General features: G+C 35.7%; 1 protein-coding gene across 3 annotated transcripts in view; it reads left to right on the top strand.

Annotated features, from left to right (window-relative positions):
* Nucleotides 1-18630, top strand: part of acss3 (acyl-CoA synthetase short chain family member 3) — an 89770-nt gene that overhangs the window by 65883 nt on the left and 5257 nt on the right. For 2 of the 3 annotated variants that reach the window (XM_088922704.1, XM_088922706.1), the window contains exons 10-14: nt 1991-2086; nt 3083-3146; nt 14738-14819; nt 16980-17102; nt 17635-17734. In XM_088922704.1, coding sequence (XP_088778830.1) covers nt 1991-2086; nt 3083-3146; nt 14738-14819; nt 16980-17102; nt 17635-17734 — 465 coding nt within the window. The remainder of the gene's footprint in view (nt 1-1990; nt 2087-3082; nt 3147-14737; nt 14820-16979; nt 17103-17634; nt 17735-18630) is intronic. The other variant, XM_088922705.1, reaches the window with a different exon arrangement.

Below are 18630 nucleotides of genomic sequence, written 5' to 3'. Positions count from 1 at the left end.
AGTTTTCCTGTATTTAATCTTACAAGGAAAAATAAAAATAAAATAAATTGATTCCTGAAAGCTATGATAATCCTGAATTAAAATGGAAGAGATCATCTCTTTTTTCCCTGTTAGGAGCTGGAAAGATTAAATTGAGATTTATCAGAAACAGGTCTAGCATAATCTGGCTGTACTGGAAACTGACATACAATGTACAGACATAGGTGCCTGTGATGTGTTACATTTCAGTAATCCTTGGCCTTAAATAAAGGGACTAGATTTCTTTATATATTATTAACATGCCAGTGATTTTCAGATGTATTTTGAAAGGCATGAATTAGGTGATGTTTACTGCCAAAATCACGAGTTTAATTGCTGACTTTGCTCAAAATGTTTATAGCCATTAAGTTGTTGCATTTTAATTACTAACATGAATAGATTTGCTAATTAGAAAATAACTTTAAACTTTCTTTGAAAAACCTAACAGCTTGATTTAAATATGTCCTACTTCAACAATTTTCATGCTGCTTTTTATAGCAGTGCAACTTTTTCTCTGAATAAAATGAACAATTTGTGTTTGTGTGTGGGTTTACGGACACTGTGTGTTGTTTTTGGACACTGGCTTCTTTCTAGAACTGGATGGATGAGATCTTTGCATTAATTAGCAACTAACTAGCAATAAACCAGATGACCCAAATGGTTTTTGGTTACTTATTTGTAACCTTTCTTATGTACTTTTGTACAGTACTGTACTTTTAAATTCTATACAATTGTTTTAAAAGCTGTATGGTCTGCCTGAAGGAACTTATCTGTTCAGACCCTGCGTGTGATGTGCACGTGCAGATTCGTAATTAGGATTTTGCAGTACAAAAAAATGTACTGAAGTATTAGGAAAAAAACAGCAAACTGTAAATTGAGATTTTGACTGGGTCAATTAACAAATAATGGCGAATCTCTTTATTTTCAAGGAGAACAACTATTGGAGAAATTGTTAACTGTTGGATAAGTTGGAACTCCTTAAAGAGCTGTGAATATCCTGTCTTGCTTTGAAAATGGTGCTTGGGGTCCGTAGCTGAAAGTCGCCTTTGAGACTTTTGACTTCTTCAGTTTCCTTCAACATGGCAGTTTTGGTTAAAACTTCTTCTGTGTGTATTAATTGAATACAAGAATAAAAGAAAGAACTCATAACTTAATACAGAAAATTCCACCTAAATTACTGTACTGTATCTTCTAATTCCACTGGAGAAAAAGAAAAATAATAAGAAATGTTACAAACAAAAGGAGGCTGTTTAACCAGTCTACTTCATCTAGTAGGTAATAGCTAATTGATCTCATCCAGAGCTTTCTTGAAAGAAGCCGTGGTGTCAACTTCATCAACATGGCTGGGCAGATTTTTCCATGTTCCATTGCTTGTTTTGGGGTTTTAGAAATTTCAGAATTTCCTCACCTGTTACAGTACCACAGTTTGCTTCCATACTGAATGCACCTAATAGTAACTGTATAATGCAGAACATTTAAAAAAAATGCTCGCAGTAATCTTAAAATATGATCCCTGGCCACTAGATTTTCTGTGTTTTTTCAGAGGGAGAAGCAAAGCTCAGTTTGTTAATCTGAGATGCAAGCCCTGATGATCACTAAGGACACAGTCTTTGAGTGCCAGACAGCAGCCCCCTCACCAGTCCTCTTCAAGGACATTCCTCATACTGCTTGTAATTGGTCTCATGGGTCACATGGGAAAAGTCAGTGATACAAAACCCCCCCAAAAAAGAAAATATGTATTTTTTTATTTGATCCTCTTAAGTTTAACGTGAAGCAGATTTTTTTTTTCGTCTTGTAGCTTTTCGGAGTACATTAGTGCTCCATAAGCATTATTGTTTTTAGGTAGTACTTAACTGACAATGTTAACTTTTCAGCTTTAAAGTTATTTTCTTTTTGATTTTCAGGCCTTCTTTTTTTAGGGTGTGCAAGGTTCTTTCCTAACATGTATCTTTTTATTTTTCTTGTTGATTAGAAAGTGGATCTCCTATAACTGCCTCCTGCATTGGTCTGGGAAACTCATCAACACCCCCTGCAGGTCAAGCTGGAAAGGCTGTCCCTGGATACAATGGTATGTATATACAGTACTGTAGCTGATTCGTCCACTTCACTTATACAAGAAAAAAAAAAATTTTACAAAGGACAAAGGGGACAATTAAAATTTGGGTAATATAAAAAAATGCTATTCAATGTTATTGAATTTGGAGGATTTCTGAATGTAATGGAAAATGCTACATAATGTTACAAGCAGAGGACATAAAGATAAATTATTTCACAATTAAATCCACTGTCTAAGTGCTTCATCCAGTTCAGGGCTGTGGGAGCCTGTCTTGGCAAACAATGGGCACAAGGCTGGGTCATGTATCCCTTTTGACTGGGATGCCAGTCCATTGCAGGGTACACACAGACAGCAACAGACATGCACACACTCACACCAGGGGCAGTTTTCCCAGAAGCCACTTAACCTACTAGTATATTTTTGGACTGTGCGAAGAAACCCACACAAGCACAGGGAGAACATACGAACTCCACGCAGATAGCACACTAGGAATTTAACCCAGGCTGCTAGTTTCGCGAGACAGCAATGCTAACTACAGCACCACCATGCCATCCACACATTTATTTGGACATGCATGTTTCTAGCATGTATTTGTTAATTCACAAGATATTTATAAATTAAATAACATTTTTTAAACAAAATTAATAGTTATTTTGATACCAGTATCTGTTCCTATAGATTTAAATGAACATACAAAATGTGTGGTTTTTGTCTTCATTATTTAAGTTATCTGTGTAAAATATACATATTTTTGTATTTGTATTGTATTGTATTTGTATTTTTTAATCTATACTTTCTGGCACACCAATCTTCTCTTTTTCACTTACAGTCCCACATTAGTTTTTTACTTTCATATTTATATCTCTTTTGAAAATATACTTCTTTCTTAACTTATTACTAGACATATAGGCAGAAGTTTACATATTATTTAAATTTAATTTTGTCCCTCACACATCTATTCTACTGTACATTCAGGACTAACTAAACTTCTTTTGAATTATTTTTCAGTCATGGTGGTCGATGACAACATGCAGGAAGTTAAACCAAGAACTTTAGGAAACATTGTGGTAAAGTAAGAACGACCTTTTCATCTATTGCAGCAATTGTTGTGCTCTTTTAAACTGCACACCTCACATAATTTCAGGTGAATTAAAATGCAAAGGTTTTATATTGTCCATTCATGATGTGAAATTACACTCTTGGGATTTAGAAAGAAGTTACATTTTATATGCCTTCTGTTAAAAAAAGAAAGAATTCTGTTCACATTTTCTTTTTCCCTCTTACTCTTATCTCACAAATTGCAAATTGTAATTTGGTATCTTTGAAATTTGCATACTAGTTCATTTTATTGAGACCAATACAAAGTCACTTTTAACAACTAAAATGTAGCACTGTAGTGGTGTCACGTACACATAAATCTACTGTATATCTAAGTCTAGAGTGATGTACAGGTGGTGGCCAAATAGAAACATCAATATAAAATCGTTTAACAGGGAGGTAACTGTGCATGGTCCATATGGCCTGTAGGCAAAGTCCTATGGAGTCATCTAGTTATCGCCAGTATCTGGAATTATTTAGGAGATATTTGGTGACATTCTTCCAATAGAAATTCAATCAAATCACACCTGTTGATAGAGATGGAGGAAGCTGTCTCAAGCATTGTTCTAGAGTTTCCAATAAACGCTTGATTGGGTTTAGTGACTGGTGACTAAGAAAAGCCATGACATATGGAAAACATCAGTGTCATACCTCATGTTAACTAATTGGGAGACCACATGTGCTCCGTGGATGAGGGTACTGTCATCCCTGAATAAACAAATCCCAGGAGGAAAGAAATGCTGCAGCATGGAGTGCAAATGATCTTCTGTGTACTAAGTAGAAATTAGCATTGGCCTTGACTTCTATGTGAATTAGTGCACCTCAACCATGACAGGAAAATGTACCCCCCCCCCCCGACATTATGGAACCACCAGAAACTCTCAATGTTGAAACTAAGCACTCAGTTCTTTTGGTTGGTACACTGGTCACTATGTAAAGGATGATTCATCTGACCACATCACAGTTCTTCACTGCTTGGTGGTCAATTGCCTCTGCTCTTTGCACCGCTGGACTCACAAATGTCATTGCCAGATGTGATAAGTAAGTTGTGTACTGCAACCTGACCATGGTCATCTGCTCTGTGGAGTTCTCAGCAGACTCTTTTTGATTAAATTGGCTGCTTGTACCCCAGGTTTGCAGTCAGATGATCAGCTGTTGCTTGCCTGTATAGCCTTGCACTTTGAATTATCGCACAATTCTGTTATATGTCCTTTAAATTCCGCTTGGCCGATGATGTCTTTACCTCAGATTTCTGTGCTTACGTCATTTTGGACATACAGATGCAGCCATTCAAAGTGTGCGTCACAGACACGTACCGCAGGTGACGTCGCTCAGTATGACGCAAGATGACGCGCGGCACCGCAGTAAGTGATTGGTTGACCGACAGGGGCACTCGTGGTCCGTTGGTCTGTCGTAGAAAGACTTACAGTAAAAACGTCTTTGCTGTGCCCGTTGTAGATATTGAATTTACCAATGAAGGGAAATCTTAGTAGCTGAGCATAAAAAGAATAGGAGCATACTGTAACGCGTGTGAAGGCCATAAACGATATTAATTTTGGAACATAAACATACAGTATATAGCTGGTCTTGGTACTTTAAAGAAAAAAATACACACCAGTATTCCATTTCTCCCTAAACATTTTAAGCTTTGAAGTCTTTAACTAATGTGATACCGGAGTCAACAAGCATACTTTTAGAATTTGATTAAAAGGGAATATAATATGGAATCGCGTATCTAAGGAATTTAATAATGGTATTCGTGTGCTGCGACAGGGCTGTGTAGGGCTGTTTCGCCTGCCTGGTCATGCGAGCTGTGTTGTAGCCGACTGGTCTAGGTGCGTGCCTAGCAACTGGTAGGTTGTGTGTTCAAATCCAGCTGGTACCGGACTTTTCTTTTAACAAACATTTCTTCGAAAAAATAGAATAGCGATATTATGGACAATCAATTGACTTTTATATTTCAAAATATCGCAACATGATCGATATTTGCGATATTTTGAACATATCTTCCCTTCTGACAGCGGTTCCTCCTTCTATTGTGTGTGTGTGTGCAACAGAGTAATTTTTTATAGAGAAATGGAGGCTGGACAGTATGCGTTACAATATAAACATTTATATTGATTTAAATCGTGTTCTGATTTAAATCGCAAACGCGTGTTTAATTATGTGTTTTTTAATCATAATCAGGCTAATGCATTCCTACATTTTCTGTATGAACCAGCTTAGAGGTTCATACAGAAAGACAGCTTGTGTTTAAATTGAGTGTAAGGTAATTTATGCTTCTAAAGTCATGGTCAGCATTTATTATCGTACTGTGCTGTAAACTTTTTCTGTGCCTAGTCACATTATTTTATAGCGTTTTTATTGCGTTATTAAATCTGGTGGCGCTGTGTGTTACAGTAGTTTCGTGACTCCCATGTCACATGGTCTGTGATTGAATCCCATAGAACTATGACTTATTTTTTTAACAAACATTTCTTTGAAAAAATGAAACGTTTCCCTTGGTCAGAGATTAAATAAAACCTCACTTGCACCAAACAAATTTATATTTCTAAATATCACAAAATATGTTCATTGTCTTCCAATCGAGTCGAGTTGACATTGGAAGCCTGCCACACCCGGACTCTTAAACCAACGCATTAGCACGTCAAAGCCCATCGAGGGTATTGAGCCAGTATTGGCTTTAGTATTCCCCCCCTCTCCCCTCAATTCAATTCAATTCAAGGTGTTTTATTTGCATGACAGATGGGTACAAGCAGTGTTGGGTATGTATATTGTAACGCTTACGGCAGACAGGCACTGTGTAAGAGCCGGCACACCAGAGCAGCGCACCGAGGGAGCGTCTGCATTTCTAACTTAGTTTTTAAAATTAGTCAAGCAATATGAAGCATCCCCTTTTACTTTGTGCCTGAGCATAAAAAGAATAGGAGCATACTGCAACGCGTGTGAAGTCCATAAACGATATTAATTTTGGAACTTAAACATACAGTATATGGCTGGTATCGGTACTTTAAAGAAAACATACACACCAGTATTCCATTTCTCCCTAAACATTTTAAGCATCGAAGTCTTTAACTACCGCGATACCGGAGTCAACAAGCATACTTTTAGAATTTGATTAAAAGGGAATATAATATGGAATCGCGTATCTCAAGAAATTAATAACGATATAATTATATTCATGTTGCAAAAGAACTGCAACGGACATAAAAACTCCCTTGCTTTTAATAGAGCGCTCCATAATTTCTAACTACGAAAATGCCAAGTGAAAGGATTTGTAAACATATTTTGTTAAAGCAAGTCAGTTTTTTCCGCAACACATAAAAGACATTTTTCCAAGAAAGTTTAGCCTTTGTCACTAATGAAACCACTAAATAAAGACATAAATATAGAAATCTTAAGATTTGTTTTATTTAATGTTGGTAGCAGGATGAACTGTCAGAGTGTATATTTTGTCGCAGAGTTGCTGCAAGATGTTAACAGTGAAAAAGGTATTTAGAAATTAGTTATTTCAAGATGAAAATTTTCAGAATAATTGCAAATCTAGCAGGATAGAGAAAGCACAGAAAACTGGCAGTTAGATTGATCAGATTAGTATGAAAAGTCATTTAGCAAAGGGAATTAGAAGAGTGACAAACTAGTATACTTTAGATCTTTTTTTTCTGAACCAGGGACAATCTGATCATGTTTCCCTATAACAATAATAAAAAACTTTATTTGATATATCACCATTAAAGGTGGCATCTCAAAGCAATACAGTAGATGTAAAAACAGATAAAAGGACCACAGATTACAAAGTAAATGCATATAAGAAAGACAAGCAGGTAGAGGTGCTACCAAAATTAGAAAATGAAGCAGATACAGACACTAAGTCTTCTGAAAAGAAAGGTTCTGAGGTTAGATTTAAAGTGGCCCTGGTGTGTGTGTGTTTGTGTCTGTCCTGTGATGGACTGGCGCTATGTCCAGGGTGTATTCTGCCTTGTGTCCGTCGCTTCATTCATGTGCATCCAACACACAGTTCAACGCTAGCAACTACACAAAATCTAAAATATGAGCTCTACTTGCCACTTACAGTACCAACAGTACCAGCTAACTTTAGTAGTGACATTTTCATGGATCTTTTTAACAATAAAATTTACAACATCAGACTTCAGACACAATTAAACAGGCCTCAAAAAAGTCTGGTACAAACATTTTCAGCATGGAATAAACTGTTACTTTAATGGTATAAACCTTAAATGGATTCATATTCTCAATAAGATTTGGTGCTCAGTAACATGACTTAGAAAATGACAGAAGACATGCGTATCATGCTTATCCTTCTATTTTTCATAATCGTAAACTCCTTAAGGCAGTTACATTTTCTCTGTTCTGACCTGGAGTTACAGAGAAATTTAAATTCTAATAAGAGATTTGTAATGAGGAAAGTCATACCAATCACTCATACAGTACCAGGATTTGCAATTACAATACAAATACTTTCTTTCTGTATGTGTTTATTTTGCAGTTTGAGTCTATGGCATTCCTTTGGGGGTCTATACTCCAAGGCATGACTTTTTTATGTATAAACATCAGTATTTACTGCTATTAATTACTGTACGATTTATAGTTGAAATCTGAGCCTAGATATAAAGTTAGATATAAAGTTAAAATCTTGACAAAGCAATGTAGGAAATACAGAGAAAATAAATTCTTTCTGACATCTAAAATCAGTTTCGATCAAGGTCTCTAAAACGAACAAGAAAAAGAAGATTTTCGGAGGGCAATTACGCTGTGTTTATATAGAATAAGTGATTTATGAGCAATCTAATTTCTTGTTCGTTTAAAACAGTGAAATGTCAGCTGTAAAAGATCGCACCAGAAACAGCACTCACTCTGCCTGTCATAGACGTTCAGGAAAGGCTGAATGAAGTCATGTCAAGTACAATAATTCGGAGAACAATAATACCAGTTGTAGGACAGTATATAAGGAGGATAAGGATTTTGAAGTTGACTCGAAATCTGATAGGTAACCAGTGCAAGGACTTGAAAACAGGTGTAATGCATCCCTGATAGGATTCTTGCTGTCATATTCTGAACATATTGAAGATTGCTCAGTGTGGATTTAATTTCCCCAGTGAACAGGATGTGCATTTATTAATTCTAGAAAAAAAGCCTTTCTTGATTTCTCTAGTTCTTAGTTTCTCTAGTTCCCTTTAAAATAAACTATTATTCCACAATGCAGAGTATTACATGGCCAGTATTTACACATGATATTTGTGATTTAAAGAAATTAACACAAGCAGCTTTTGGAGATTTAAGTGTTGGCTGAGTTATTGCAGGATAAAAGACTAGAGATGTTGGCAAGAAGAAGATAGTTTGGGGAAAGCTGAGGAATACACTTATAACAAGAACACTTCCTAATGGGGTTAGGCATACTTTTGATGAAGATGATGAAGTTAACAGACTATATGTTTACATAGATACTGAAATAAGGATTGTATTTTAGATTATGTGTAGTTGCTGGCATTGAACTGTGTGTTGGATGCACATGAATTGAAGGAATGGGCAAACATAGCTGATGCGGATCCACAGAGCCAGCATATTAAGATGTTTATAATTAGAGGCAATTTGTTTAAATAACTAGGTATGGATACTGATGTGCAAGAGAGGTGGAAAGGCTGTTTCCTTAAGCCAGCAGTAAAAAATATTTTATTCTCAGTGAGATGCTGCCATTTCATAGTGGGTTTCTAACACTGTGTATAGTTCCATCCACACAGTGCCTTTACTTCCATTTCTAATCTCTTTATCCAGTACAGAGGATTTGGAGCCTATCCCAGTAAGCAACGGACACAAGGCAGAATACACCCTGGACATAGCGCCAGTCCATCACAGGACAGACAGACACAAACACACACAGACCAGGGCCAGGTTTCCCATAAACTAATTAACTTACCAGTATGTTTTGGAGTGCGAGAGGGAGTCATATCACACATATGGAGAAAAACCATGTAACCCAGAGAGAACATGTAAACCCCACACACACAGGATGGCAGGAATTGAACCTAGGACCCCAGTGCTGCAAGATAGCAATGCTAACCACTTTGCCACCATTATAAATGGATGGATATCTTAGTTATCTTTCTAGTTCACAGGTTTGCATGCATAATTTAATTTTGAAAGCCACTGAGACATCAGGTACTACTGTTGTATTTATGAAAAAGAAACAAAACAAAAAACATACTAACAACTGTGCCATCCTACGCCTTAGCTAATACATTTTATTATTCATAAACAGTTAACATTGTTAGCAAAATATTTTGAATTATATTTAACCCTATTTTTTCTTTAGTTTTGTATTTAACTTATTATATGATAGTCAGACTTAATGTATATTTGAACAATGAAAATATATTTTTACAAGATTTTACATTAAGCACTTAAAATTAATATGGTTAATAATAGTAAACTGTAACATGCTGTAACAAGATCGGTTAAACAGCGAAGAAAATGCTTTCAGAGAAAATGTTTCAGGTGTGAAGAACATAGATCTCCAATGCAATTTCAACCAAACCTGTTCCCACACACCCTGCCCCCACTACCATTAGAATATACACAAAGCACTCAAATCTTTCGAGCTAATGATCAGGTGACCCGAGAGAGAGCGAGAGAAACACCAAGGGGTATCACCAAGGGTATTAATAATACGATCTATAGTTGAAATCTGAGCCTAAATAAAAAGAAAAAGCAAGTGATTAGGTTTATGAGCAATCTAATTACTTATTCGTTTAAAACGCTATATAAAATAAAGTTTATTATTAATTTGCTGCACAGAGCGGTGAATATTGTTATGCATAAGACAAAGATAACGATCCTGATCAGTTTAGAAATCTGTGTACGCTGTAAGGTTTTTACTTCTTAAACTTTTAAAGTACACGTTTTGAATAGAAAGAAATCCTCTTCCTGTTACAGTATGTATAGCAAACTAGCACGTCTTTTTTCTCCAATCAGAGGGGTGTCAGATGGTGTCAGCCAATCACCATTCTGCGTTGGGTAGCAACGGGTGACTGTTCTCAGGCGGAAGATGTAAACAGCTTAATGTTCGTGTTAAATAATTTTTTAAAATTCAATTAAACGGGCACAATTAAGACATTAAATATACATATACATACTGTATACAGTACAGTTTGCATACGGTAATATGTTACGCGATTAAAAAATAAATAAATAAAACTGGAAGGTTCAGCACCAGCTGGATTCGAGCACACACCCTGCCCGTTGGCAGGCACGCACCTAGACCAGTCGGCTACAGTCAGCTCGCATGAGCAGGCAGGCGAAACAGCCCTACACAGCCCTGCCGCAGTACATGGATATACTCATACCGTTATTAAATTCTTGAGATACGCGATTCCATATTATATTCCCTTTTAATCAAATTCTAAAAGTATGCTTGTTGACTCCGGTATCACGTTAGTTAAAGACTTCGAAGCTTACAATGTTTAGGGAGAAATGGAATACCGGTGTGTATTTTTCCTTGTGATATTTTAAGCTCTAGTTGAATGATAGGTGTCGCATTTTAAATCATTTTCGTAGTTAGAAATTATGAAACGCCCTGTTAAAAGCAAGGAAGTTTTTATGCCCGTTGAAGTAAAACAAAATGCCTGACAAAGTATGGCTTGGACAGATTCCAAGTGCTTGTACAAATGTGCTAAAGAAATTATACTTTGAGTATACAGCTTGTCCAAAGTCATCCATTATTAATACTATTAGTAATATCTCCGGTAAAGGCTTTGATGCATAAATATTTCTGATAAAGGTAGGTTGTGTACTTTTGTCCAACTGAGCAATCTTGCTTTCATAAAATATACCAACATTTTAATGACTGAAGATTAACATGCTGTAATACACTGTTCAAAATTAAAGGCTCAAATGCTGTACATGAGAGGTTAAGCTCCCCCTGGCGGTTTTACAAGGTGACGCCGGATAGTTTCCGGCAGAGCGTCAAATGACGCGCGATTAACACGTCACACTGCGTGACACTGCGAGATGCCGCGCCACGCCCACCGGGGTATGCCGCAAAATAACGCACGCATTTTGAATGGCTGCATCTGTATGAATCATGAGGAAGTTGGGCTGTCTTGGTCACTGAAGCTCATGCCAAATCACGCCAGTTGTCATCCCACTTTCACTAAAGCCACTGAAGTCTCTCTTGTCTCTCTTTTAGCCATGCTATCCAGAATTGATTATAATGTGATAATGTGATTTGCTTAGTTAATGCAGGTGCCACTATGCAAGTATGTGTTGAAGTCCTTGCTTTCAATATACCTGGGGTACCTCATTTACCCAGGTGTATTTTTTGTCAACTACCTGTACATGTATTCAGATTACATTCCTGCCCTTTTAAGGACTTGTCCTAACAAGATAATTATTCAGCATACCCTTGTAATACTGGAATGTTTTGATAAAATATGCTACCATGAGGAGGGATTCATAACAGATGACAGTAATAGTCATCTGTTACATCATAACAGTTCCGGTGTAAGAGGAACTTAGTTTTATGTCTTTAATTATTAAGGTCTACTAATTGGTTTGTTTTTAGTAGTTCTTCTGTATTAACACAACTATAGCTATAAAATGTCAGATTTATTTATGGGTACAGAATCTTGTAAAGAGAGTGAGTGGTTGATGCAATACAAAATGCTCAGACTTACTTTAAATAGACTGTTTTTTGTATTTGGTACACTACTTGCTGACTGAGACTTAATTGAATTAATTTACAGCAAATGCTATTTTAATCCTTCAATTGCCCTAGATTCTGCTACAGCAACTGATGGAACTGATGGAACTGGGGTTTGACATCATTATTGTTTTTTAAAAATACTTGGTTTCTTAGCTAAACAGACTGTTCTCTCTATGCTTTCTTCCAGTTCATTTGGTGTCACCTTAATGTCAACTCTGCAATGGCAATTGTGAACTGCTTGTCTTTGAAAACATGTCCTTTTATTTACAGAACGAGAGGTATTTGTGCAGCTCATCATGTTTGTGCTTGTTGGTTCTTGCATAAATTAATTATAATTGGATATGCAATTACATATTATATTCATGTTAAGTTGGCCGTTATTACTTTCTATTAAAGCATAACACGTGACCGGAATTTAGGACTACAATAAAAACAATGGTATAATAAATGGTACAAAAATAATGGTAGTAATAACAGAAGCAACGTCAGTTACTATGTTTCCTACACATTTGTATCGGGTGTTCTGATAAGATTTAGTGTTAAGCATCCTTAAAGAAGACATTTAAGCAGTATGAAATTAGAAATAAAAAATTGAATTAAGGAGGTATACTGTACATTTCAAGTTTATCATTACCTTATTAAAACATAGTATTAGGAACACATTAAAAAATCAATAAGGCATTTTAAGGTGAATTTAGTATGTTGTTGCCTGTTTAATCACCATGAGAATGTGTCGGTTCTACTGCTTAAGCTTTAATGAAGTTACAATGACTTTCGCCTTTACCCTTTCAGTTTCCCTGTATCACAAATCGCTGTACTTTGAAATATAAGGACTGATTCCAAACGAAAGTAGGCCATTTGGTTCATCTAGCTCATTTTGCTTTTTTGCAGTAGCTAATTGATCCAGTGATCTTATCCTGCCATTTCTTGAAGGAATCCAGGGTATCAGCTTCAGCAACAAGTCTGGATACTGTGGCTCAATACTACCACCACTCTGTGTGTTTCCTTAGGTTTTGAATGCACTTTCCTGTTTCCGCTTGTGTTGTTTTTGACTTGGCTTTGTTTACACTGTAAAAGCCTGTTTGCATGTGTAACATGTACTGTACGTCATGTGAGTTTTGGAACTGGATTTTATGCAGCTTCTTGTAATCATGTATTTGCTCGAGATGTTTCCTATTGCTTTATTATTAAGCACAACTGACTCTAGATTATCATATGTCTTTCTAGACCTCCTTTCTAGATATTGTAAATATGATTTTACACAAACCTTTTCAAACTTTGTCTCAGGTGAAAAAACATCACACGAAACTTTATGACCACACAGTAGTGTGCTGTTTATTAGCTCACAGCAGTCAAGTGATTTATTTATTCAGAATCCTTTTTATTCAGAACTATTCAATGATTATGCTTCATTTTCTAGTATTAACACTGTTGTAATGCATACTAATGGTCAAGAACAAGTGCATTTGGTTTGCTTAGTACTCTAATAACTTGAATTGCATCACTGTGATACTAAGTTTTGATTTTTGAACAATGGCCAAAGTATCTGTTTTCTATAGACAGCTCTTATTCATTTTACATTGACTTTTTCAGTTTTCATTCACTAATTATTTATAATGCTAAGAATTTGGAATGACAAAAATAGCTTTAATAGTCCATTTTGGAATTTGTTATTGAGGCATTGTATACATCCATTCACATATACAATTAGAACGAATTGTGTGTGTGTTTGTGTGAATATTTTCTGGTGATAATTTATATAGAATTTATGGACATAAATAGATTGAATATTTGGTGCAACCAAACAAATGTGCCAATTTCTTCATTTTTGGAACTTGATTGTGTTCTTCTTAAATGAATCAAATAAAAATGAAATAACCTTATAAAATAGCTTTTCCAGTCAAATTGGTGTTTCACTTACTCCTATCACAAAAACAATCGATTTGAAATGGTCTTGTATAGGATGAAATCATCTCTGTGGAACATTTTTTCATATTTAAAATCAATTGAAAATGAATAGGATTCCAAAAACACCTTTTGACCTATTATATAGAATTTCAAAGCCTCTGACTTTTACATTAAGCTTTTTTTTCTAAAAAGTTGACTACTTCTTATGTTTCAGATCTTATACAGCTGGAATTGTGAAACATTCCCTGAAAAAAATGTGCATTGAATAAATACCATTTTTTAATGAAAGTGAGGCTAAAGTACCTTTCATATTCACAGTATTTGGTATTTTTTGTTTTTTGTTGGAAGATTTTTTTTTAATTCTGGAAATATATTATTTTTAGTTCAGTTTTCTATTTATTAATGCTATAGTAATTTGTAGAAAGAAAAGTTGCAGAAACTGTCACAAAACACGCCTCTCTGTACTAGCTAGAGTACTGTATACAGTTGCTCAGTCTCTGTGCAGTGTACTCAGAGAAAACGGGCTATTTAACAGTGAGGAAACCTGAGGTCAGTTCAAACAGCATAGAGATGAATTCCTAGAATGCTCTCTGGCTTTGACACATTGTTGTGTTAAATGTAAAGGAAATTATATCTTTGTCTCATGTTGTGACATGTTTTTTCATCACATTAAAATGAAAAATTGTGGAGATCATCTACACATTTCATGGAGAATAAATGAGACTAAATATGTTATTTATAATAACATTGTGATGTGATTAAAATATTTATTTTGTGCAGTGCTTAAATATTACCACCACTACATTAATCATCTTATTATTATTATTATTATTATTATTATTATTATTAATAATAATAGTAGTAATAACAATAACAATAATAATAATAATAATAATAATAATAATAATAATAATAATTTCTCAAATCTTGTTATATAGGCTTCCGTTGCCTCCAGGATCAGCATCCACTCTCTGGCAGAATGATGACCTGTTTGTACAACTCTACTTCACAAGGTTCCCTGTAAGTTAGCCAGTTCTTTTCTACACTATTGTCACTGCTCTTTCAATAACTGCAGAGAGTGTGTGTTTACCAGGAAAGGTTCTTACATATGTTTGCCTTTGCAATAAAATGGAAAATGCATTGTTGCCTATGAGTGGTATATTCATACCCTATTCAGAACAGTGCTGCTAGAATGCACAGAGAGCTGTTTCAGGAATGCACATATCTTGTATGCACAGTTTTGCATACCAGCCTACAAGTTCTGCATTAATCTGGCTGGAGTGGTACTGGGATACCTCTTTTGTTTTAAGTCCTTTGCGATCTTTTGGCATGAACAGAGCTAAATAAATGCAACAATTGTAAATAAAAAATATATGCACTTCTGTGCAGATTTTGTAGAGGAAAATGCTGGTAGTGATAATTGCCATTTTTTAGTATTGGCTATTAGACCTGCTGCCTCTAACTTTCTTTATTGTTATAGAAACAGACAAGCAATAAAAGTACTGACTTTTGTGGATCTTAAGGAAAATTCTGGTATTTTTCAACAAAATTTAGTCTGAATATATTTCTTAAGATGTGTCATGTTGGGAAATGGAAATGGAGTACAGTATCATTATTGTGAGTGCCAAGTTTCAATGGGGCTGGGAAAAACACAATAAAGTGATCCTTGTCTTACCTCTCATTTGAAGCTGGTCGAGACTGGGTCTATGCCTGGAGGAATGTGCCTGATAAATTAAACCTTGGTTTATACTTACATTCTTTTGGGATTTGTTTTTGTGCTTTGAACTGGCATGAGAAGAAAAGAGCCTATCTTGATAACATGCAGTTTTGCAGAAATCTACATTTGCCTTTGATTTTCCCTCTAGAATATACTGCAATGCCAAAGAGAAAGGCTAGAAATATGTGTTGTTTATTTCATAGTGGAACATGAACTGTGAAATCTAACAATTAATGTTTACAAAAGATGTGTTATGTTGTCTATTGGCCTTCCTTCGGGGAACAATGCCTATGGTTTCATATCAGCTGTACTCACAAACATATAAGAAAAGTTGGATTTCTGTTGGCTGTACAGTGGCTCAAAAGTAGGTCAGCTGCTTCACGGATAAAGATCACCATCTAGTGGTGTGAATCTTTGGATGCGGTACTAGTAATGGATTTCTGTGTGTATAAATACAACTTTTGCTTATGTTTCCATTACACAACAGAATTTTAATTCTCTATTTAATGTTAAAAATACAGTTAACCTTTTCACATTAGTTGAACAAAATTCATGCCAAACAGGGTAACATTATCTCTTACTTTTCCACATGTACTTACAGTAGGTTTTAGACAATGCATTACTGGGAAGCAGAACATGGAATGACTACAGTGCTTTATATTTAGCAGTATTTTCAATACCTTTAGATGCTTGGTTTTAAGCTCTAGATTAGGAAAAGGCAGAGGAACTGCTAATGGTTCAGTGCAGGGGCAATGCAGCATCCACACCATGGGGAAGCAAAGTTGGGCTTGACAAAGCACAGTGCCCTCTTTCTTAAGAGTTTTGTTCAGCTTGTTCTGTGTAGGGTCTTGTGTGCCTTTTTCGATTTGCAGCAGGGAAAAGTTGTTTTCTTCTCTCTAACTTTTGTAAACTTTAACTAGTGTAAACTTTTCTTGGTTTACACTATAAAAAGTTGTGACCCTTGTTAACTATCCCCATCAAAACTGTTCACATGTACAGGGATGTCTCTCTTCATTTTTTCTTTTTAGCTTTATCTGTCTCCTCTTTAAGCAAGTGTCAGCGGTTTTTGCATTTACTGTTTTTAGAAATAATAAAACTAAGTTCTTTTGAAACTGCTTCTACATCATCAGCACAACCCATAGCAGATGACTGCATGGACAAAATTACTACTAATAATACTACATTATTTAGAAAATATAATATAGTACAAGTTCAGGTGGGTATCTGCATCAGCACGCATAGGCTGCAAAGGAACAAGTAATAGGTTTATTCCATGCTGAAAAAAAGAAGAAAGAAAACAACATTTCGGCCGTGGGGCCTTCTTCAGGTGTGAGCAGGTGTTTTCTTTCTTCTTTTTTTTCAGCATGGAATAAACCTATTACTTGTTCCTAATATAGTACAATCTCAGTAAATAACTGTCTCAAAGTGACAGAAATGGGTTTTGTGATTTTGCCTGTTACCAGGGTTACTATGACACAATGGATGCTGGCTTCATGGATGAAGAAGGATTCTTGTATATCATGTCAAGATCTGATGATGTAATCAATGTTGCTGGCCACAGACTATCCACAGGGGCTCTAGAGGAGGTAAGAAAGAATTGTAAATGCTGGAGCTATTAATCTGAAATATAGTTGATTGACTTACTGTAAGTGCTAAAAAATGAAAATATGATAAGTCTGTTAGAACGTGAAAATGCATTTGTACCTATAGTATATTTGCATGTAGAGTTTTGGAGCTTAAAAAACTCAATTGTGGGAATGAGGCTGCTGTAGCTGCTGTACCTGGCTAATGAGTTTGATTTAGGATAATTGATTAAAGAGATGATTTTATAACTTAGGTATTTCAGAAAAGAATAAGAGGTTCTGAGACTAATTGTACATGTATCATGTTTAAATACATACAAGTGTAATGCTAATTTACACAGAATAGGAAATTATGGTAGTAAAACATGCTGTAAATTCTTTAAAGTCCAGTAAAGCGCTGAAGAAAACAACAGATCTTTTTTATTTGTACTAGCATAATTTTGTCTTCATTTTATGTGATTGTACTTTAATTGCAGAGTTCATTTAATGAAAGATCAGTTAGTTATGAGAATTTACTGATGCACCTATTTTCCAGGCTGTCCTACAACACTCTGCTGTGGTGGACTGCGCTGTAGTTGGACTTGAGGACTCTTTGAAAGGCCATGTACCCCTTGCCTTGTGTGTTTTAAGGAATGGTAATATATCTTAATTCAAGTAGGTAGCTGTGTCAGCATGCGTAGGCTGCAAAGGAACAAGTAAAGGTTTATTCCATGCTGTTACGTCCCAGTGTGTGGTCTATGTGTGTTTTTGTTGTTACGTTCCACACTGTTGACTTTGATTGTTCTCCCTCCCCCATTGGCCCACCATTACACCACTGTTTCCGTATGACATCATCATCAATCAGCTTCTCAGCCAATCAGAGTGCATCTTATTCAGTATATAACATGGAGGTTTTCAGGAAGGAGAGGCCTTTCGTTTGACTTCAGTCCCACTTGGCTTTGGTTATCGCTTCGCTTCGCTTTTGATTTTGCTTCGGATTTGTTGGTTTGTTGTTTTGCTTTGTGTGTGTGTTTTCTTATAGCTTCGGCTTTGTTGTTTTGTTGGTTTCTGTTCGTCTCTTTGTACTTTAGTTTGTTTGGGTTATCCTTATTTTGCCATTACCTTGCCCAGACTTGTTATTGTATCAACCTCTGTGTTGTTTTGTACCCTGTTACTTGTCTACTCTCATTTGTATTCGTAGTTCACTTGTGTATTTGTGTGAACTTTTGTGTATAGAGTTAGTTTAGGTTGTTGGGTACACTTTGCACACACGTAGTTGATTCTTGTATTAGTCACACCAGTTTAGTACGGGTGAGTGCCGTTTGTATTGTGTGGTTTTGGGTAGTCAGTAGAGGTTAGCTAGGGTGTTGAAGATGCCGAAGACCGTGTGTTTCGGGTTTTCTTTTGTAGACAGGTTAGCTTTCTCTCGCTTTCCTACCCAGCTCCACTTTGTTTGTTATTTTCTTTTCTTTGGCACCACTCTAGTTCCCTTACCCTGTGTGTTATTCTGTCTTATTTCATACCAGTCACTTATTCAACTTAAAATCATCAC

The sequence above is a fragment of the Atractosteus spatula genome, chromosome 8 (assembly GCF_055471065.1).
Source record: "Atractosteus spatula isolate fAtrSpa1 chromosome 8, fAtrSpa1.hap1, whole genome shotgun sequence".
In the NCBI taxonomy this organism is placed as follows: Eukaryota; Metazoa; Chordata; class Actinopteri; order Semionotiformes; family Lepisosteidae; genus Atractosteus; species Atractosteus spatula.
This window is presented reverse-complemented; position numbering and strand designations above follow the sequence as displayed.